Source organism: Anabrus simplex, chromosome 3 (assembly GCF_040414725.1).
Source record: "Anabrus simplex isolate iqAnaSimp1 chromosome 3, ASM4041472v1, whole genome shotgun sequence".
Taxonomy (NCBI): Eukaryota; Metazoa; Arthropoda; class Insecta; order Orthoptera; family Tettigoniidae; genus Anabrus; species Anabrus simplex.
In genome coordinates this window covers 135045906-135068286 of record NC_090267.1, presented here as the reverse complement: position 1 = coordinate 135068286, position 22381 = coordinate 135045906, and the positions used below count along the sequence as shown (strand labels likewise).

Sequence of the window (22381 nt, the reverse complement as noted above, 5' to 3'; positions counted from 1 at the left end):
TCAGCTGTATCCAGAGGACTACCAGGGACTTGTCGACTCACTTCCATGGCGTCTCACTGCAGTTCACAGGGCCAGAGGAAGCCCCACATGCTATTAGGTGACTATCCCATGACATTTGCGAAGTCAGTGTATTTCTGCAATAGAAGAATCTTATGTTGGTAAGTCACTGCATGTTGGGTAACTATTGTCAGAAGCCTCATGGAAGAAGTTTTCTGGCAGTATTTACAAAAGGCTCAAAAAGAGATTCTAGTGTGTGAGCCAAAATCCACTTTCATTTCAACATTTTGAATCCTATTTAATCTTCATGTGCCGTCTCCATGTCGGAAACTAGCAATCATCATTGGAATCCTTTCTTTTGAATCTGCTGTTCAAAACAGAGATGCACCGTCAAGTTCAAATCATTCCCACAAATTCTTGAGCCAGGAGATCTTCCTCCTCCCCGATCTTTGTCGTCCTTCAATTTTGCCTTCTATTTAATGCATTCCATTAATTATTGGCAAAGCCTTGTAATTTGATAATATCTTGAACATTTTAGTACTTAACAACAAAAGATGTATATTTACTCTCAATTAATTATTAAAAAATGAAATACTGTATGTTTAGAATTAGAGAAATATGTTTTACAAAATTAGTAAGTGATATTTTCATTTCTAGCTATGTGAACATTATTTTAATGAAAGCAAAATAATTAAAATATATATCCTAGAAAATGGAACAAACCTATTTATGTCCACATGATCCTCACGCTAGTATATCTCTACATCTGCCACCAAAGTTAAAATAGCGGCATTGTTAAGGGTAGTAATAAAAATGGCGTGTTGCTCCGGAGAGGCCTGGTGCAAGTCTTTCGAGTTGATGCTGTACAGGCGACCTGAGCATCTGTGAAGATGAGGCCCTACCTAAGATGGATTCCAGAGCTGAAAATGGCACAAACACCCGGCCCTCAAACCACAGGAATTAACACATTGGAGACGGCCATATTGGAATGTGCTACCCTCCAGAAATCGCTGGATTTTTAATGGCTTTTGAAATTTTTTCAGTGCTAGTGTAAGCCGTGATTATAACAACTTTTGGAATATTTAGAAAGAACACACTATCTTCTACACAAAAATGTGTTTTAATTATCATAATAGTGCAGCAATTTTTAAATATAAATTAATGAAAATAATAAGTTTTACAAACGAATAAATCTGACGCATCTATGGATGCCAGTTCGGTTAATATTTCGAAATCTAATATCGTGGACACATCTACTGAAACACACTAATACAGATTCTAACCTAATTGGTCAATTGGCACCAGTATCCTTGTTTACAACCAGTAATATGCTTTTCAGCTGTTCGATGTTTGATGACAGGATTGCATCGAGTTGCTGTACATGGGAAACAGCCACATTCTTAGGAAGCGGTATAAAACAGTATTACAGAACCCACTTCAGGAAGCGGTATAAAACTATGTTACAATTCACACCAATTTGAAATTAGCTCATCATCTACATTTACTTGCCTGAAGCACCAGAATCATCATGTTTACTTAGTGTGTAATTATCTTCATCCTCATTTTCAGAACTCTTGTCTTCCGTATGAACATTCATTACGGATTCGTTGTCGAAATTTCGTACACTTGAATTAGACATGCTAAATATTCACAAGAATTACACAAACAACCCTGCCTCTTGAACACATACTCTTCCTGTCCGCATGTACCGTGGATTTCCCGCCCATTCAACAGCTGAGATTCAACGATGACACACCTCCAGGTTATGTAGGAACGCGGCTGTGTTATCAATGCCTTGAAAGAAGAGCTCCCCACTTATGTTCATAACTAGTATATTTTATGTTTATAGAAGCATTCAACTGTATCCTAGTGAAGTCACAGCTCGCTGAAACGGCAGCTACTATTTTTTAGCGACAGTGAAAACGTGATATAGATGTTTATTCCCATAGAGAACCTGAAATATTTGTCCCGAATGAGTAAATTTTTTACCAATATAAATGGTCTGTTATTGGACATCATAAATTTTCCAGCTAACTCATTCCTGGTTGCCAGCATTTCGCCCCCGTGTGCTGATGAGCCCAACTTAGAACACGGGGACAAAACGCTGGCAACCAGGAATGAGTTAGCTGGAAAATTTATGATGTCCAATAACGGACCATTTATTAAAAAAAGTGAAAACGTGCCCATAGATTCTCCGAGCTCCGTCAGCAGAAATGAAATAGTGCGCCCGTGGTTTCTACGAGCAGCGTCTCCAATGTGTTAACTAATGAAAGTTAAAATCCCCAACCCGACCGGGAATCGAACCTGGAATCCCTGGGAACAAAGGCCAGCATGCTAACATTAACGTGTTAAGGGTATTGTGATGTTAGTTCACAATTTATAGATCTTTAATTTGCAAACATGAACTGAAGTGAACTCCTGATTGGAGTGTGGTTAATTTGCAGATCAACTGCATTAGATTTGTTAAAGTTGTAATTTCAACAGTAAAACTTCTGTCGTATGGAACAGAAATAATTTCCATAATGAGATGCAATTTTAATGCTTGGGACATGAATATTACGGTTCAGCTTTTCTGCTTAAGAGGTGAGATTACTTGGAAACTACTAACAGATTACGGAGAGCTCTTCTAACAGAAGTGCAGATCAGTGTCAACTTCAATGACGTTTCGAAAGCTTTGCATGATTCTGCCACAATTACATCATTATTAAAAGATCTTGAAGATTGTCAAGATGTTTGAAGAAGATCACTGCAATTTAATTGGTTTGAGGTCGATAAAGAAGATCTAGGCTACACACAAAACTGAAAATTATGATACTGATAACGAAGACTGCAAGAATTATGTAGCGGAGAACAAGAAAATTACGCACATCCAAGCAGGTATTGCTGTAGATATGCTTTTATTTAAATGGAAATTAATGTTTTCTTCACTTTTACAAGTGTTCCTTTATGAAAAATTTGGTATTTAACATCTGCAGGGCGAACAAACCTTTAATTAATTAATTAATTAATTAATTAATAAAAAAATAAACAAACAAATAAATAAATAAATAAATAAATAAATAAATAAATAAATAAATAAATAAATAAATAAATAAATAAATAAATACATTAATAAGTTTGGAGTGGGAGGCAAAATTTCAGATAATAATTTCTAACTGCCACTGACATATTATAATGTAATATTATTTTGGATAAAAATCATTATAATAAAACATTTGTTTTAGGTTTTCACAGACTCCGGTCAGTATGTTCAAACAGGAATACTGGAAGGAGGTACAAATAATATTCAGTCAACAGAAGACTCAAAGTAACCATACCATTAACAATTCTGAAATAATGTGTGGTGAACCAATTGGTTTAAAGGGAAGAGTGGCCTGTGTTCATGCATTCATTTCAGATGTTCGGAGTGTCTCACAATCATCCTAGTGCACTAGTATAAGTGTTTTTAGGAACTGTTTAAGAATCTTTGATATCTTGACTCTGTCGAGGAATGGCCAACAGCATCATTTAGGTGTAAGTTTGGGGGTAAGGTGACTGAGAACCTGAAATATAAAATAACCCAGTATTTACCTGTAAGAAAGGTGGAAAAACCTAAGGGAAAAGTGTACTATCAGGATAACCATATTTCTGAATATCAGATAACCAAATAGGGATGTTCATCTATGGTTTCTCATTTGTATGGTCAGAAATGAGGAAACTTACCAGTTCTCTTGAGGAGCACCTTATAACTCGGCTACAAACATGTGTCTTAACATGAATGAACTTCTTAGTTATCTTGCTGGCTTTCTTTTCATCATCACTTCCCACATCAAGATGGCCACTCACTGCACTTCTGATAAAGATGGGAAGCAGAAATTATCTCATTGGGGATCGAGAAGAAATGGAATAGAAAGGGGACAGATGAAGACAAAGCACATCGCTCTGAAGATGGCAGAATTTGAGGAAGCTAAGATTGTCCCATTTTGTGATCTTGTATTTTCCCTTCTCTCCTCTTCTCTAATGATACATCATTGTGTTTACCCTAAAATGTATTCCCACCTTCCTTTATATGAATTGATTTGCCACTTGTTTGTTCCTATGCATTACTTATATATACTCCTTGGTAATGATGATTCAGATCACAATAAATAAACACAGTTTTTTTAAATTATTTCTTTCATACACAAAGAAAATAAAGCACAACTCTTACACAGCTAAATATATACAAATCCATTACAAAAATCTGTTATTAAATATTTTACAAGAAATGGAAACATAAAATGTCTTTCAAAAATAAAGCCACCTATAAATGTAGCTTAACTTCCCCACTAGATTTCAAAAGACTATAGTGCCCTCAAATAAAGTAAAAATGGCTGATAAACACCATATTATCAACGCTTCACACGCTTTCGCAGAACCCGCCGAGTTGTAATTTCATCACTACTTGTTGAAACAACAGAGCCTCTTCTCTTACTCTGCCTCCTTGTAGGAAGAACTGCTTCAGTTTCACCAGGCATTAACAAACTGTCAATGTCAAAATCAAAATTGACTGGCTGAAAATCAGAATGCCTATTAGTTTCACCATGAGATGTGGTCGGAGAATCTGGAAAAGAGAAGAGAGTGAAATTATCTAATATTTTGTAAAGAGTCCTGGCAAGTGAACTTTTAAATTGAGAATTTACTGTCCTACATATTAAACCACTCTCCTAATCTTGCAAGAAAATATGTTCAGATCTGATAGTTGTAGCTGGTCTTGTATGGCTCTTTCTACCCTCATTTACACACAGCTCCATTAACCCAGATACACTATAATGATTGTTTCGCACTTAAAGTCCTTCAACACTTATCCCCATTTTGCCCTTGGAGATGCTAAAATTGCATGTCAACTGGTACTCAGGTCTAGCGAAGCTATTTTTTTTTTCTTTTTCTTTTTCCTCTCACCTATCTTCCCACTCCCTTTACCTCATAGCAGCATCTACTTTTCAACAATGGTCTATCACCATTCCTTGGTCTTTCCTCCCTGATGTAGGCTGCAGCTAGTAAGTTTGGACGTGTTTCTTTTACGTGTACTATATCCATACTCTTATCTTCTTAATGCGGGAAACCTGTGAAGTAAATGGTAACCTTAAAAATGCCACTATCGTTACTCTTTTCAAGATAGGTGACGGTAGTGTTTGTGGCAACTATCGTGGTATATCATTGCTATCTACAGCAGGTAAAATTCTTGCTAGAATTTTGTTCAATTGCCTACAGATTATTTCCGAGAGGCTCCTATCCGAGTGACAGTGTGGTTTTCGAACATCCAGGGGTACAACAGATATGATCTTCTGTGCAAGGTAAATCCAGGAAAAATGCAGAGAGCAACAGACTCCTTTATACCTAATGTTCTATGATCTGGAAAGGGCTTTCAACTCAGTCCCAAGACCAGCTTTGTAGACAATATTGAAACTTTGGCTGTCCACAGCATTCTGTATATCTAGCCAAGGCTCTTCAAAATAAGACGCCTGGGCAAATTATTCATCAAAATATTATCTCTGATCCATTTCCAGTCACTCATGGATTGAAACAAGGATGTGTGCTTGCTCCAACACTCTTCGCTCTTTACCTAGCTGCCATGCTATATGGAACATCTACAGACAACCAAGGTGTAAAGGTGGGCGGGTGGATGGATGGATGGATGGGTGGGTGAGTGGGTGGGTGGGTGGGTGGGTAGGTAGGTCAGTTGATTCAAGTGTTCTTGTCATCATTTTGGTCTCTCCATTAATGTTCAGAAAACCAAAGAACTCTCAGAGCCTGCACCTGGATCGAACCTCCTACCTTTCAATATCTCCATTGCGTATACACCATTGGAGCAGGTCGACCACATTTTATATCTAGGAAGTATCTTCTCAACAAACGCTAACTGCTCACAGGATGTTGATAGGAGAATTGGTGCTGCCCACTCAGTATTTGGACATTTATCCCGTCATGTCTTCATGAATAAGGACCTTACAATGCATACCAAGATCATGGTCTACCATGCTGTTGTCATATCAACACTGCTTTACGGTTGTGAAACGTGGACCCTCTACCATCAGGATATCAAAAAGCCAGAGCATTTCCATCTGCAAAAACTTAGATCTGTCTTCAACATCAAAATGGGAGGACCAGGTCACCAACCTTGCAGTTCTTCAGAAAGCACATAAGCATCGAGGCTACCATCATTGACCACCATCTCAGATGAATAGGGCACGTCCATCGCATGAGTGAAACCAGGCTTCCTCGTCAACTTCTGTTGGTGAACTCTGTTCCAGCACAAGACCTCATGGAGCCCCTTTGAGGCGTTTCAAGGATCAGCTAAAGCATACTATGAAAAGAGCTGGAATTAACACTCAATCCTGGGATACGCTTGCTGAGAATCGTACACTTTGGTGCCACACTGTTTCTACATCAGTTTCGGTTTTTGGAGAGGATAAATGACAAGCACAGAAGCTCCGTCAAGCTCAGATTCGCCCTACCCCAACCATTTCATGTGATCAGCGCGGACGTATGTTTCATGCCAAGATTGGGCTACTAAGTCATATGAAATATATGCACAAAGCTTTGTGAGTGTGAAAATGTAAACTGCTGAGGAATATTGTTTACTTGGATACAGGTTGCAGCCGCCAACGACTCTGACCCATGCATGCTTACATGATAAAGTCGCTGCTTTCCATCTGTTTCCTGATACTTCTTGTTAGCTTTCTTACCTAAACATTTATATTCAGAAATAGAAGTTGCAGTGTGACAAATAAGGGATGTAGGATTAAAGCAAAATGAAAGTTGTTTCATTATTGGATAAGACTGCAAACAAAAAAAGACAACGATGATGCAATATCATGATCCTGCAGTCAGTTCCATTACAAAAATACAAGAATTTTCACATAATTTATTGCAACTGCGACTAAACATCACAGAAAGAAAGCAGAACTGACTGGTATGGCCTACTAGAATGAATTCTTTGTACACTATCACCTTAATGTTAAAGGAAATTATGAGAATGATTCTGCCATCCACACGTGGACTAATTTATTTAGGGAGAGTTTAGGTTTCTCCATTGGAAGACTGCAACTTGACTCAGGGTCATAGCCATGAATGAGCTCTCACTAAAAGAGCAATAACCCTGGATATAAATATGAGGGCACTTGCTGGTTCCATTTCCAGATTCATTCTCAAAATAACCACAAGACTAATAGATAACACAAAAGGAAAGCAAACAAAACCAACTGTGTAAACTTCAGTACACAGATCCCCTTGACATTGTAATACTATCCTGTACCACTTCATCCTTTTATTTAATTGCTATCTGTTCAACATCACAGCTACAGAGGCGGGCTATTGGCGAAAATGCAATACAAAAAGGCTATGACTAGGAAGGTACAAAAACATGGCAATAGTTAAACAGTCTGGCATTTACCTAGTTCAAAAATGAGAAACCATGAAAAGCCTTTTTCAAGTTTTGCCGATGATGGGGTTTGTACTCACTTTCTCGCAAATGTAACCACAACAACACCCATACTGCATAATTAAATCACTCCTCAATACTCTGAATGAAAGAACAAACAAGCAACATTATTTCTTTGAAGGCACTTTTAATAAAAATTACATGGAGAGCTATGCAAATCAACATAAATCTATTTCCTCCTATTCCGTCCCATATAGAGGGCTGAGAGTACTGAATCTGGGCATGATACACCAGGAAGCACTCATTCACATAAAGGGTAACTCTGCATGTAAGACATTCAAAAGACAATTCTTTGCAAAAACTGCATACAGTACAAACTCAATATTGCCTTTATGGGACAATTTCTTTAACTGATGCAATTTTAGATGGGAAATGAACCCACTGTTTACCCTGAAGTCTCAATGGGTGTGTCCCCAAAATCAGGACAGCAGAAGTTATGCTAGAATACCTTACACCTCAGTTTTGGGACAACCGATCAGTATACAGTAGTTCAGCAATTTTTACCCTATGAGCTACAATAATGGAAATGCAGTAAAACCTCGTTAAGATGTTTCTGCAGGGGAAAAACAAAAAAACAAAAAAACAAAAAAACAACCACGTTTAAGCAAGAAAATGTACTACTGAATATATAAATAAAAACTATCCAACAGAATATGGAAACCATAAATACGACTTTATCTGACATGAAGGCATTTTACGTTGTGTATTCGCAGGTTCAGAGCTTTTTTTCTTTTTTTTTGCTAGTGGCTTTACGTCACGACGACACAGATAGGTCTTATGGCGATGATGGGATAGGAAAGGCCTAGGAGGTGGAAGGAAGCGGCCATGGCCTTAATTAAGGTACAGCCCCAGCATTTGCCTGGTGTGAAAATGGGAAACCACGGAAAACCATCTTCAGGGCTGCCGACAGTGGGATTCAAACCCACTATCTCCCGGATGCAAGCTCACAGCCGCGCGCCCCTAACCGCATGGCCAACTCGCCTGGTGCAGGTAGAGTGAAAACTATATCTACCGTTTCTAAAGATGAGAGGAAAGTATAAAAAGGTGTGAAAAAGCACAAGAGAACAAATACGAAAAATCCTTTTCTGCTGGGGCTTATAAGATAACAAATGCACTGAAAGGTGTGAAAAACACCAAACATGAAAACAATGCAAGGGGGTCAATAAAAATATCAAAGTATTATTGCAGATCACTCTCTTTCTAAAAAAACAATGTTAGCAGAAGCCTTTTATGTTGTAGCAGTGGGTTATTAAACATTTTTTGGTCACACTCTTAGACAATGAATTGGAGGTTACAGTCAACCATGTGTGACCGGGAAAAATTACTTTGGCCGCCATTTTGAATAAACTTTGACCAACTTGAGTAATCGAGTCGAAACTCGAAGGTGCAAGTTCAACGTTTGCAACATCTGTGTGCTTTAAGATGCGGACGCCAGTCCACTTTCTGACAGATTTTAATTTTGCCTTCATTAGTAAGGAATTTCATGACCTTTTCCGTGTCCATAACTAGGCTATCACAAGACAAATATGCACGGCACTAGTCAATTTCACACGATTATGTTCCTAATCCAGATACAGGCTACCATATCATGATACAAATATTCGCTACACTTCACTGTACCATTCAATACAAAATAAATGTCTAACTTGTGAATGGAATGCAAAATACAAGCACAATTAGGCTCGCTGTGTTATTCAGCAATCTCCCAGCTAACCGGCAAGCAAAACTGAATATTTCCGAGGCTAACAGCTTGCTCCCCGAAGGTGCAACTTATCCTGTGAAGTTCAGGAATTTAAGGCCTTTCACCGTAATCACGCAACTGTGGCAATGGCTCTTACCCGAGTTGAAAATCCCATTTCTTTCACAACGGATGACAAATAAAAATTACAGGGCTAGGAAAACTGTAATTGTACTAAGCGGTGGTAGCGAAAATTCGTGATGCGATAAGTGAGGTGTTTGTATATATAGATTTAATAACGATGAGAATCGGGACTTCGAATTTACGAAATGCTAAGCGGGAAAACGTGTTAATGAGGAACGCACTAACGAGGTTTCACTGTAATATTCCAATAATTTATATTTAACACATTTTTAACAAATGAGTTACAATAATTGATATAATCATGAATTACATTTTTTATTAAGAGTATCATCAATCAACAACACAAGCCATGTTTGTTTACAAGATCGCATAAATATTATGTACTTCATTTATTATCTATAAATAATCTGTGGTATAAAACTTGGTCAAAACAAAATGAGCTGAATCCATCTTTACTTCAGTGATGTAACTCCTACAGCAAGCTTTGAATCCTCTGACTGCCAATGCCAACATGCCAAAACCAGGAAAATGCAAAGATGGAACCTTCCATCTAAGTGTCTAACCACGTCTGAAGGCGTGAACAGACAGAACCGTCAAAGTGAGGGAAGGGGTAAACTCGCTCAGTTCACTTCATCCAATATTGTTTTCAAGAGGACAGTACTGGTTGGGAAAATTATGGATATCATGTATACCAGAGAAGCAGTGACAAAAGTCGAACAGACCTATATACTTACCATTCTGAACTTCACTGTCAGCAGTGTATGTACTTGGTGGCATGCCATTTAGTGATGAATCTGTGGAAAAACCAAGAGTGGAACATTAACCAAAGATGACGACAAGGACAACAAAGAGAGAAGAAACTTAACACTTTCACTATCTGCTAGCTAAAGAGCCAGCCATTTTTAAAGGTTCGACCAGTTGACGATCGAGTTCTGCACCTCTTCAGGAAGAGATTCTTCTTCCCCTCCATTGGGTCTTCTATTCAACAACATGCACTCAACTCTGAACACATCTACTTCTCTATGGGTCAAAGATCCTGAGCATGCTTAAATGACCATACTCCTATGCGGGAGCCGAGGTGTTAACAAATATTTGTTTAAACAAACACTTATAATAAAACACTTGTTCATTCAATTATGGTGTCAGATTAATAAGGGAAAAAAGAAACCACTTTTCCCTTTGCTAAAATCAAATGATCACTAATATGTCCCTTGGTCATGGCCATCCATCAGCATTTAGTATTAAAAACTTCATTTTTTGTCCGTATTGACTCAAGATTTTACAATGCTTAGTAAAGCTAAAGGTTCCACCTATTCAATACGTGTTTTTTTTTTTTAGTCTTATTGGCGATGTTGTAATTAGGCCAATTATGTTTAGGTCCTTTGGAGAGCATTATTATTTCTTCTTGGTCGAAGTTAACTTTTGATAGGTTCACAAATGGCTGATGAAATTGGGCTAGATTTTGAGGTAGACTTTGAGTTTGTATATTATGTAAGGATGTGTTTCTAGATGGCGCTTTGTTCGAGTTGGTTTCATTGAGAAGAGTCTGGAACTTTCTATCTAGCGTGTTTTCTTTTTGGGAAAGTATTTTATTTAATGCATTTTGTACTGTATTTTGGAAAATATTCCACTGTACAGCTGGTAATAATTTAGTTACTTCGAGATGAGTTTCATATAATCGGTTATTTAAAAAGGATTTTTTCTTGTGTAGAAATTTCAATTCATTTTGAAGCCAAAGTTTGTTGGTTTTTTCCTGTACCTTTCTTTGATGTGTTGAAACATACTTCCTGTTCTTTAGAAATTTTGGAGTTAATTTGTTTGCAATACACTTTTTAATAAAGTTAATATCCTTGCTCAATTTCCCTATTTTAATACGTAAGCTCTTATAAAGATAGGCTTTTCGTTTTGCTTGGTAGGCAGGTATTAAAAACTTCATTTTTTGTCCGTATTGACTCAAGATTTTACAATGCTTAGTAAAGCTAAAGGTTCCACCTATTCAATACGTTATTTAACGTATTGAATAGGTGGAACCTTTAGCTTTACTAAACATCCATCAGCAGCCATAAGACCACCAGCCGTAAGACATGGCCTACACAGTTGCTAAGTAACACTGTCTGGCTCTACATTCATACCTTACATCGCAGCCTGCACAGTTGCTAGAGTTTCACTTCTGTCACACATTTAATGACACTAACTTCCCTAACACAAATTTTCAGATGACTCCCAGCCATGACATTTATGTGGACAACAGAGGCATAAATATCTAGATATTATTATTATTATTATTATTATTATTATTATTATTATTATTATTATTATTATTATTATTATTATTATTTCTGGCCTTCTTCCCAATTTATTGGGATCAACACTTGATATAGGTCCAGTCCATTATTACAGCAGGATGCCCTTACTGATGCCACCCTATACATTCACTATCACATGTTTCTGTAGTAGTGATATGTTGTGTATAGATGAAGACAAATGTATCAAGGCAAATACAATACAAAGACCCAGTACCCAAGCCAGTCAAAATTAACCATACACAGTTAAAAACGTCAATCTGGCCAAGAATCGGTGCTCTGAACTGAAGCCATAGGCTACAATAAAATTCAGTCAAGGAGCTAGACTAGATGTTTCTATAACTGAGATAAATTTTTGAGCAATTTCTTGAAAAATTATTAACCAATAAACTACCTCAGAGGTTCAAGAACAGAGTGTATAACTTATGATGCAAAGATCATGGGTTAGATCCCAACCTAGGTAGAGGATTTTTGAAGGAAGAGCAAAAATTCATGTCATTTCATGTCATCATTTTCAGCATCTTTAACACTTAAGTGGACCAGTCAGCATCTGTCCAATAAAATTAGCAACTTGGCCTTAGAAACCAATCTGAAGAGTTCAACGTTCACTGCAATGTAATTAGAATGTTCAAATGCCATAACCCCAGAAAGTCTGCAACTTGGAAAAGGAAACCACATGATTTTTGCAGCAGCAGTACAGGGTGATATTTGCTACCCATGCCATATTCGGGTCTTGCGCACGATAATGGCTGAATATTGCGAGTGCTGTGGCTGACACCAGCCACACACCTTCCTGTAGTTAAATCATCAAATGCTTTGGAATAATGAAATTTAAAATAAAATGTCAAACTACTAAAGGCCGGCCCTATGGTGTAGGGTAGCGTGCCTGCCCCTTACCCGGAGGCCCCAGGTTCGATTCCCGGCCAGGTCAGGGATTTTTACCTGGACCTGAGGGCTGGTTTGAGGTCCACTCAGCCTAAGTGATTACAACTGAGGAGCTATCTGACAGTGAGATAGCTGCCCCAGTCTAGAGAACCAAGAATAACGGTCGTGAGGATTCGTCATGCTGACCACACGACACCTCGTAATGTACAGGCCTTTGGGCTGAGCAGTGGTCACTTGGTAGGCTAAGGCACTTCGTGGCTGCTGTGCCATGGTGGGGGGTTGTCAAACTACTAACCACATTACAGCAAATGTGGGAAATGTTCTCTGTTAGCCTGCAGACATGCACTGTAGCATGAAATGAAGTTGCGAGGCATTAAAGCGGCACAGCAATAAACCTGCGCTAATTACTTGTTCCCGAAAAAGTTCCGCACTGCAGTCAATGAGATACTATGAGCTGTGGCTCCATCTTGTTGAAAGTGCCCAAGTGTCCTTTCCTCTTCAGTCAGTTGTGAAAAAATCAGCATCAATTCAATATAATGGTCATATTTATGTAATTGTGTAATTATGTAATTTATGTATCAAGAATCAAGAGTCTTTATTTGCCATTAACCATATCCAATGAAATAGGCTTCATCAACTGATAATAATTTAGTACTTAATATTACTATGGCTAAATGAACATACGCATTTTATTAAAACTTAATACTAACACTATGCATTTCTAAGAATTCGGAGGTATTTATAAAATGGATTTTCTATTAACCAATCAAACATTTTCCTTTTAAAATGACTTACAGGAGTGGACCATGCAGAATGTGGTAATTTATTAAATAATCTTAAACAACTGATTTTATGTCAGTGAGCAGTTTTTGACAGTATGTGAACAGGGATGTCAATGTCTGCTTTGCCCCAGATATGAAGGTGAATGTTTTCCCTAGTACTGAATTCATTAATGTTGTTTTTAACATATGTCAAAGATATGTAATATACAAATTTAAAATTGTCAATATTTTAAGCTTCATGAAGAGAGGTCAACAATGGTCAATTGCACCAACCCTACCCATAGTTCGGACAACCTTTTTCTGTAGTAGAAGAATATTATATACGTAAGAAGAATGTCCCGTTAATAACAGCCCATAAGTAATTGTGACTGGTAGAGATCAAAATATGCCATCCTTAGGTAGTCACTGCTAACTAAATCCCTCAATTTCCGTATCAAATAGGCCACTTGTGATATTTTTGTACAAACATGATCAATGTGTGTTTCCCAGTTCAATTTGGCATCAATATAAAAACCCAAAAGTTTGACTGACTGACTTTCAATATCTTTGGATAATCCTAGTGTGAGAAATTGAGTTTTATCCTGATTGCACAACAGTCTATTGGATGAAAATCAACGCATTGCAATTGCAAAAGCTTCCTGCGACATCTGATGCAAACATGAGATGCGCTGGTGTTTTGTAATTAATGTTGTATTGTCTGCATATAATATTTTGTGGTAAATCATTGATTGCCAGAATGAATGAAAATGGACTGAGGACAGAGCCCTGTGGCACACCAGTTGTAACTTTTTTCAAAATGGAATACCTAGTTTTAATCGAGAAAAACTGATATATGTTATTTAAGTATGACTTAATTATGTGCAGTGAAGGATACTCGGCACCATACATCCCAAACTTTGCAAGTAAAATTTCATGATAATACAATCAAAAGCTTTACTTAGATCACATAACACCAAAAAGAAGGCCTGCTTGTTTTCAAAAGTTGTTAATATCTGATTAACAATTTCAAGAACAGCAGTAGTAGTACATTTACCTTGTCGAAACCTAAACTGACTTTTGGATAGGAGATTGCAAGTTTCAAAATAGTTGCTAAGTTGACTGTACAAAAGTGATTCAAATATTTTAGAAATTACTGGAACAATTGAGACTGTACGATAGTTCTGAAGAAATTGTTTGTCCCCGCTTTTAAATACTGGAATAACATCAGAAATTTTAAATAAATCAGGAAAAACTCGAAACTTTAAACACTTATTAAAAATAAAAGCTAGAGGTTCAGAAATCAAATGTATTCTTCTTTTGATGATGTAATTAGATAACCATTAACAATCCATACTCTTAGAGTTTGATCATTTTAAGCTAACTTTAATTACTTCATCAGGTGTGATTACAACCCAATGGAAAGTATTTCGGCAAAGGGAGGGGGAGTTGATTATGAAGAAAGTCACTCGCAGATGTACCTGTTGGCTTAATTTGATCACTGATTTCTTTTACAGACTTTAAGAAATAATTATTCAGTTCTTCAGGATTGAGGAATTTTGAAAGAAAAAAGGCCCCATTATTCTTGTTGCATTAATGGCACACCAAACACTAATTATAGGGGCAGGAAGTATAGTTTCACGAATCAGTCTTGGGTTTTCACATGTCCATTATCAGTTATTTTATGCATTTACCTGCCTATACCAAATGAAACCATATCCCATCAAAAAACAGTACCAAATCAGGTTTTAAATCACCAATGTTCACGGACTAAAGAAATGGAATACAAACGTGAAAACACAAAAGGAATATGACAATATCTACATTTTTATTCACTGCTTTCTTTGCACTTCTTTTGGTTCCTCCCTCTTCCCACAATGAGCTGTTTTATGTTCATCCTACAACATGTTCCTATTCATGATCCTTTCTTTCTAAAAATGACTTGATTAGATGTTTGCTTGTTGTTTAAAGGGGGCCTAAAATCCAGGTCATTGACCTAGTTGGTTAGTCTCTTGTTCCTTTCCTCTACTTAGAGTCTGATTCATACTTCTGTGCAGGAAGTGTATCCCGGCATGAGAACGATATACTAAATGTGATCTTATTCTTGGCCACAGGTGAGTGGACCTGACACAATGATAATGTAATCACTTCTTTTGTTTGTCTACCATCACATAGAAGAAACAAAAGTTTGACATCAATGATTCCTCTACATACACAATATGTGAAAATTGAACTTCCAACAAAAAAAGAAATTTAATCTAAAATAATGAGATAATGAGAGTAAATAGACCATTACTTGGTATTCCTTCTTTCCTTCCTTCCCTTATAGTAATTTCCCCCGGAGTGATGTTTGAATTCTCCTTCTCAGAAGATAGTGATAAACCTAGAGAGAGCATTAAACAAAAAGTTTAGGTCTATACACATACAATTAAATTCAACATGATGACAGATAAGGAAACACACTTACCATTGTATGCTGGAGTGTATGTACTTGGTGGCATACCAGGTAGAGATGATTCTGTAGGAAACACAGAACAGAATTCATAAATAACAGAACGTAAATTACATTTAAACTAAGTTATCTTACATGTCAGTTTGGACTGTACACGGACATACTAAGGTGCAAAAAATAAAAAAGCAAACTGGAATGTGATGATAATAATAGTAAAAATATTTTTTTAACATCTTTACAACCTCATTGGACCAAGTTTCTTTAGGTTTCCAACCATGTTTAAATATCCTTGCCCACATGTCCTTCATTCTCTTAATATGAGTGTTTCTTCTGTTCTCCGACCACGGAAGTAGTTTCGCTGGTTTAAACTCATCTTCAGGTACCCTCCAATCCGGGATTTTTTGTTTAAAGATGCGTCTATCTAGGACATCTTGTTCCGTTATCCCGCTCAGCCTCAAATCATTATTATTTATTGGTTTTGCATCTCATTAACTATAATTATTTTCACAAGAATTTAATCCTGATGTAAACATTGTATGTGTACACCTCCACCAGAGAAAGAGTTGTGATTTGCCGAGCGTGTAGTACCGACCTCCACCCCATCAACGTCTCGTGTTCGGACGTACAGTGCTCTGCATTGCGTACGACAACAGTGCGAAGTTCTGAAATTCTGAATAAATTAATAAACCTGGATTCTGTTCACTTAGTTTATTGAACTGATTCACAATGCACTTCTGAGCAGTTTTCCTCTTTTGTGCTTCACTACACATGATGGTCCTACCTCTTGCTCTATTTCTCTCACTATGAATACTGACTCACTGACTACTGTAAGATGCAACACCTATCTCCACACTGTACAACTTGGGACTTCCCCCACTACGAGAAGACTTCCTGTATTAGAATGCGCCTCATGCCTTCATTTCTTGCCATTTAACAAAAAAAAACACACATCTGACCAAGGGACTGCTTCTATAGCACGATACTGAATCGATGATGCTTGTAGTAGAAAGGAGTCCAAAATCCAAGCCATCGACCCCTCATAATGGTACTTATCGCTAGAAAAGTAGAACCATGGTATTTGTCATGTTGCGGTACTAATCAAGAGTAGCGTACTCTCGCAGTATTCCCCACATTATGGCACTACTAACAGGTAATGAAATTTGCACATGTATTACAGACCTACTGTGTTTTGCACAGTACGGCACCATTGACAGGCAATGCAAACCTATGGTGTTCCTCATATAGTGGGTACTAATCATAGGCAAGCCAGAACCATGGGTTCCATCATCCCACATGGTGTCGCTCATATAGTGCTATTAAACACAGGTATTGTAAAAGCCGTCGCACTCTCGTTTGCTACTAATCACAAACCTATGTGGTACCTAACATAGTGGTACTACGCGCAAGTAAAAGTGACCCATGGTGTTCCCCGCGCGGTGGTACTAATCACAAGGAGCTCCATGGTTCTATATAATCATCCCTTGGTCGCCCCTTTTAGTCGCCTCTTACGACAGGCAGGGGATACCATGGGCGTATTCTTCGTCTGCGTCCCCCACCCACAGGGGGTCAGGATTAATCTCTTGTGAAAAGAAGTATACCTGTCCCTTGATAAGTACTGTGTGTTGGTGTATGACTGAGAAGAAGCAACTCTGAGAGTGTAGGAAACAAAAATATTTAGAAGAAAGATTTTTGGAGCAATGTATGGAGGATAAGAACAAATGCTGAACTGATAACTATCTCCAGAAACACAAATTTAGTAAAAGAAATTAGGACAGTAAGAATAAGAGGTCTCAGGCATGTATAAAAGGATGAGAGATGGACAGTGAAAAAAGTTTTTAAAGGAAAACCGGGAGAAACAACGAACACCCATTCCCAAGAAAAAACGGTTGGAAGATGAGGCTATAAGGAGTGACGCGACAAGAGAAAGAAGGCATGCGACAGGAAAGAAAGGGCTAAGTTCAGGGGGAAACCACGGCTCTTCATAAGCTGTAGAGCCACAGGGTAAGGAAGATAAGTACAATCATTACTTTTACACTTTATGGAGGCCGAGTGCCAGAATTTTGTCCCATAATAGTTCTTTTACATGCCAGTACATTTACCAGCACAAGACTAAGATATTTGACCCCCTGGACAGAGTCAGGATCAAACCCGCCAACTTGAGATCTTTCTGAGCCACTAGGACAGGCAGGTCATTATTTCAGATAAGAGTCCTAAGTTTATGAAAAAGGATACACACACCAATGTAGGTACAAGGAACAACAGAAGGCAGAGACAGGACAAAAAAAAAAGGATAAGGGGATCTACACTCAACACTAGGATGTGAAATATAATGATGTAATGATAAATGGTGCAAATGGTGACCAGTAAGTGAAATGGGCTCTGAGAAGCACTGAGAACTGTCACCGATGTCCCTAAGATACCGATGCTAATGTTGGAGATGCAGATCAAACAAACTGGAAGTAGGTACAGTAAAGAGTACAATGAGGCAGGAACTGTGTGACATTCACATGAAAAGTAAAGGAATACATTTACAACCAGCACTAACAAAAAAGACATATAAGCAGCCTAAATAGCATAAAATAAAAAATATCTTGCAAGTTGTTGTTATCATTCTTCTTCTTCTTCTTCTTCTTCTTCTTCTTCTTCTTATATTGTACTGCTTCTTTTAATACAGAGTTATTCACAAAACATCTATTCTAGGTTTCACTGAGTTAATGTAATTCGAACTGTGGAAGGTATACTACAAAAATTTCACAAAAATTACAAAAGACCGGGACATTCTGCCAGAAAACAGACAAGACTTCCACACTTCACCTTTCTGTAGTTAGTACAATATTCTGAGGTACTTTGAGCTAATGAATTTTCCTTTATTGAACAATGTATGTCTTTCATAGAGAAAGAGACTCGCTCACCTTCTCAATGATATGCTAATAGTAATATGATAAAAATAATAGCTTGGTAGGGTCTCAAGGTGAGATACCTAAGGAAGTAGACTTTGCTAACAATGTCCGGAGAACATTTTAACATTTATAGCATGGTTGTCTGTCACTATTCTAGCAACTGTAAAACCAGCATCTTCTAGTTCAGCAATACATCTTGTGTGGCACAGCCAGCTGGGACAAGCAGAAAGGTCAGTCGCTGAACACTCGCTGCTAGCAGGCCATCAACTACTGTGTCTTACCATGCCCAGCTACAAAGGGAAGCCACACTGAAATGCTGAAGCACTCCCAACAGCTTCAACCATAAGGAGGAATCTGAACTGGTCAACAAAGCTTGGTTTCCAGTCCTGAAAACTTTAAATCCTAAAGGACATGATGGCCGCAGCAGACCAGAAAAAGCAATGGGTGATCAGTTGCTTATCGCCACCCTCCAGCATGGCGGACCAATAGGCGAGCAGCGCACCGTAGACTGCGCTATATACAGGTATAATGAGGTAGGATTGCAACACCATTCCATTCCACTGTGAGCTTCGCAGCCATCACAGTCATTCGGAACCCTTGAAAATACCGAATGCAGTCTTCGGTGAAATGTCAGGACCATCCTATGCTCCTGGACCACAGCCTACAAGTCCGCAAAATACAGAAGCGATTTATAAATTTAATAGTTTGAAATGTACTGTAGATTGTTGCTAGGAACTGCAATAAATGAATATCATGTTTGTTCAGTATTGACTTTAACTAATAAAATAATCATTCCTTATTAAGGAACAAGCAGACAAAGAAGCAATGTTAAGGAATTTAATACCCAAAATACAGTGGATAAAGCTGCACAACAGAATGGAATACAACACCTACAAAGTTGATGATCAACAATTAGATAGCCTAAGAACTTTCAGATACAATTTTACACTATAACAATATTCTAAATTTTTAATTACTTGAATCATAATGTGAACAAAAAAGTACTTACCAAGAACTTGAACAAAACATAAAATTTACAAACCAAGAACTTAATTAATTCAATAACAAATAAAATAAACCTCTCAGGATATTTGCTTCAGGATAATTTACATCAGGATTTTGGGTTTTCTGGATAAATGCATCTGAGACTATATAGCCTATTTAGGATATTCATTGGTTTTTAATTCTAGCTTTCCAGTATTTTGGTCTTTAACACTTTACAACCTTGATTCTAACCCTGAATTATATAAAATAGTCTTTCTGTCAGTAGTTTTTAATATTAACCTGATACAGTACTTGATTCTTACTGTATAGGAAAAATAATAGCTATGTCGGTTCAGTTCAATTTTTGTCTCTCTGCCTGCCTGTCGGATAAATCACAGAAGAATGGATTGGTGGGTTTTCACGGAACTTAGTATTTAAGTTTAGAATAAGACCTTGTACCACAGAAATAGCACATTCCTCAGTCTTGAAATTCCAGATTTCAGAAAGTGGAGGATGTACCTAAGACATTTTATTCCAAAACTCTCATTGAACTGTGGGATAAGCGTACAAGAAAACAGACGCGTAATGTACACAAATATTTCTTTTAACCAGATTCAACCTGAAAGATTGGGGTGCGACTACAGCCAGATGTACAAAGCCTTTTCAACCTTGCCAGGATGATTTCCTAAGCAACTGTCCATAGTTAGTTATCGACTCTTGGACTTGAACTTTCACACAACTAGCGCTGATTGGTTAAAGGTATAAATCTAAAAAGTTTTTAATCTTGTCATGAGCAATTTTCCCGTAAAACCAGCTATAAAGGAGTAATGTGCATTGAGTTTTATGTTTAAGGCCCCCTCTAAAGCCCCCCTCATGCTGAATTTTTAAAATGAATTATAGCTAGACATCAATTTAGTCTTCGAGAGACTAATTCTCATACCATACTCTTTACACCTACTTTCAAGTTCCAAGATATTACACTGCAGGCTTTCGGCACAATCTGCCATTAAGACCAAGTCGTCAGCATAGGCCAGACTGCTTACTACATTTCCACCTAACTGAATCCCTCCCTGCCACTTGATACCTTTCAGCAAATGATCCATGTAAACTACGAACAGCAAAGGTGAAAGATTACAGCCCTGTCTAACTCCTGTAAGTACCCTGAACCAAGAACTCATTCTACCATAAATTCTTACTGAAGCCCAATTGTCAACATAAATGCTTTGATTGATTTAAATAATCTGCCTTTAATTCCACAGTCCCCCAATATAGCGAACATCTTTTCCCTCGGCACCCTGTCATATGCTTTCTCTAGATCTACGAAACAAACACAACTGCCTATTCCTCTCGTAGCATTTTTCAATTACCTGGCGCATACTGAAAATCTGATCCTGACAGCCGCTCTGTGGGCTGAAACCACACTGATTTTCAGCCAACTTCCTCTCAATGACTGATGTAAATTGTTAATTTATCGAGTATTTCAATCTCAATCGATTTACTGTACCTACATCAAATAAAGCCATGTAAGTTAATTACTGTACAGTATTAACTGTTGACTACACTGCCTTTGTAATTCTGCTCATCCTCTGCCCAGGAGAAGATTACCGGTAGGTGGTTAAAAGTTTGTGTAATATATTCTTTTAATATACAGTACTTAATTTCTTAGAATGGCTACAGAATTATCTAAGATGCAATATTTTCTCTGAATGAAACATTTTAATTGCTACTATTGTATCTGTATTTACAACATTAACACAAATTTATTCCAGATGGAAAACTACACAATCACTGCTTCCTACCAAAATAGACCAGAATCTCTGTTTACATTTCTTATTTTTTATGACCTCTATTTGTTTTTCAAGCTCATAAAGGTTATGAAAATTATTTTCACCCCCCTCTACATATGACAGATACCTGCGTAAAACATCCACTGTTGCACTTGCATCAGCACTGGTAGGCATCACTTCACTGTCTTCCTCTGCTTCGTCACTGTCACTGGTGGGAGACTCGACTGCTGTTTGCTCAGCAACCAACTCCTCCACACTTCTTTCCTCTGCAGTGATCACAGAATCATCTACCCAAAGAAAATCTTCAGTAGTGCAGTGTGATTGCAATATTCTCCATACATCAAGTAGCAGGCCGCCGCCGCCGTCTTCTTCTTCTTCTTCTTCTTCCAGCTGAGATTTGGGATGATTCTTGAAAAATCCTGCCTTCAAGAAACAATTTGAGATGGTAGTCTGCTTCACAGCTTTCCAAGAATTTAAAATGAAGTGAAGCGCATCTAGGATTGAAACTTGAAATGATGATGGATCCTTTCCAGCATCCATAAGGAATAAAATTCGCTGCACCATGTTCTTCCTATAAAGTGACTTAAAGGAGTGAATAACCCATAAATCCATAGGTTGTAGGTTGCTTGTGCAGTTAGCAGGCAGAAATTCTAACTGCACATTCCTCAAATTAACATCCACGGGATGTGCAGGGCAACGGTCGATGAAAAGAAGGATCTTCCTATTTTGTGCACCCATTTTTGAATCCAGAGCAAGTAACTGCTGTCCGTACAGATCTGAGGTCATCCAAGCTTTATGATTGGCATCAAAGGCAGTAGGTAATAATTGCACATTCTTGAAGCAACGAGGCTTTTTAGATTTCCCCATCACATAGGGGTGGAGCTTGTCAGAGCCATCAGCATTGGCTCCCAACATCACTGTGAGCATCATCTTGCTGCATTTCCCACAATGGCATTTATCTCCTTTGAATGTCAAAGTCTTGCTGGGCAACACACTGAAAAGCAGTCCATTCATCAAGGTTAAAAATGTTC

The 22381-nt window shown here is 37.8% G+C and overlaps 1 protein-coding gene and 1 long non-coding RNA gene across 2 annotated transcripts in view; one reads left to right on the top strand and one right to left on the bottom strand.

The window, feature by feature from the left end:
• LOC137499014 (uncharacterized) overlaps window positions 1-22381 on the top strand; it is a 327147-nt gene that overhangs the window by 152421 nt on the left and 152345 nt on the right. The window lies entirely within an intron of this gene.
• The window catches only part of LOC136866695 (E3 ubiquitin-protein ligase RAD18), a 145110-nt gene continuing 126885 nt past the window's right edge, over window positions 4157-22381 (bottom strand). Inside the window, exons 9-12 of the mRNA XM_067143809.2 lie at window positions 15695-15745; window positions 15518-15610; window positions 10016-10075; window positions 4157-4579 (exon numbers count right to left, since the gene is read on the bottom strand). Coding sequence (XP_066999910.2) covers window positions 4368-4579; window positions 10016-10075; window positions 15518-15610; window positions 15695-15745 — 416 coding nt within the window. The 3' untranslated portion in view covers window positions 4157-4367. The remainder of the gene's footprint in view (window positions 4580-10015; window positions 10076-15517; window positions 15611-15694; window positions 15746-22381) is intronic.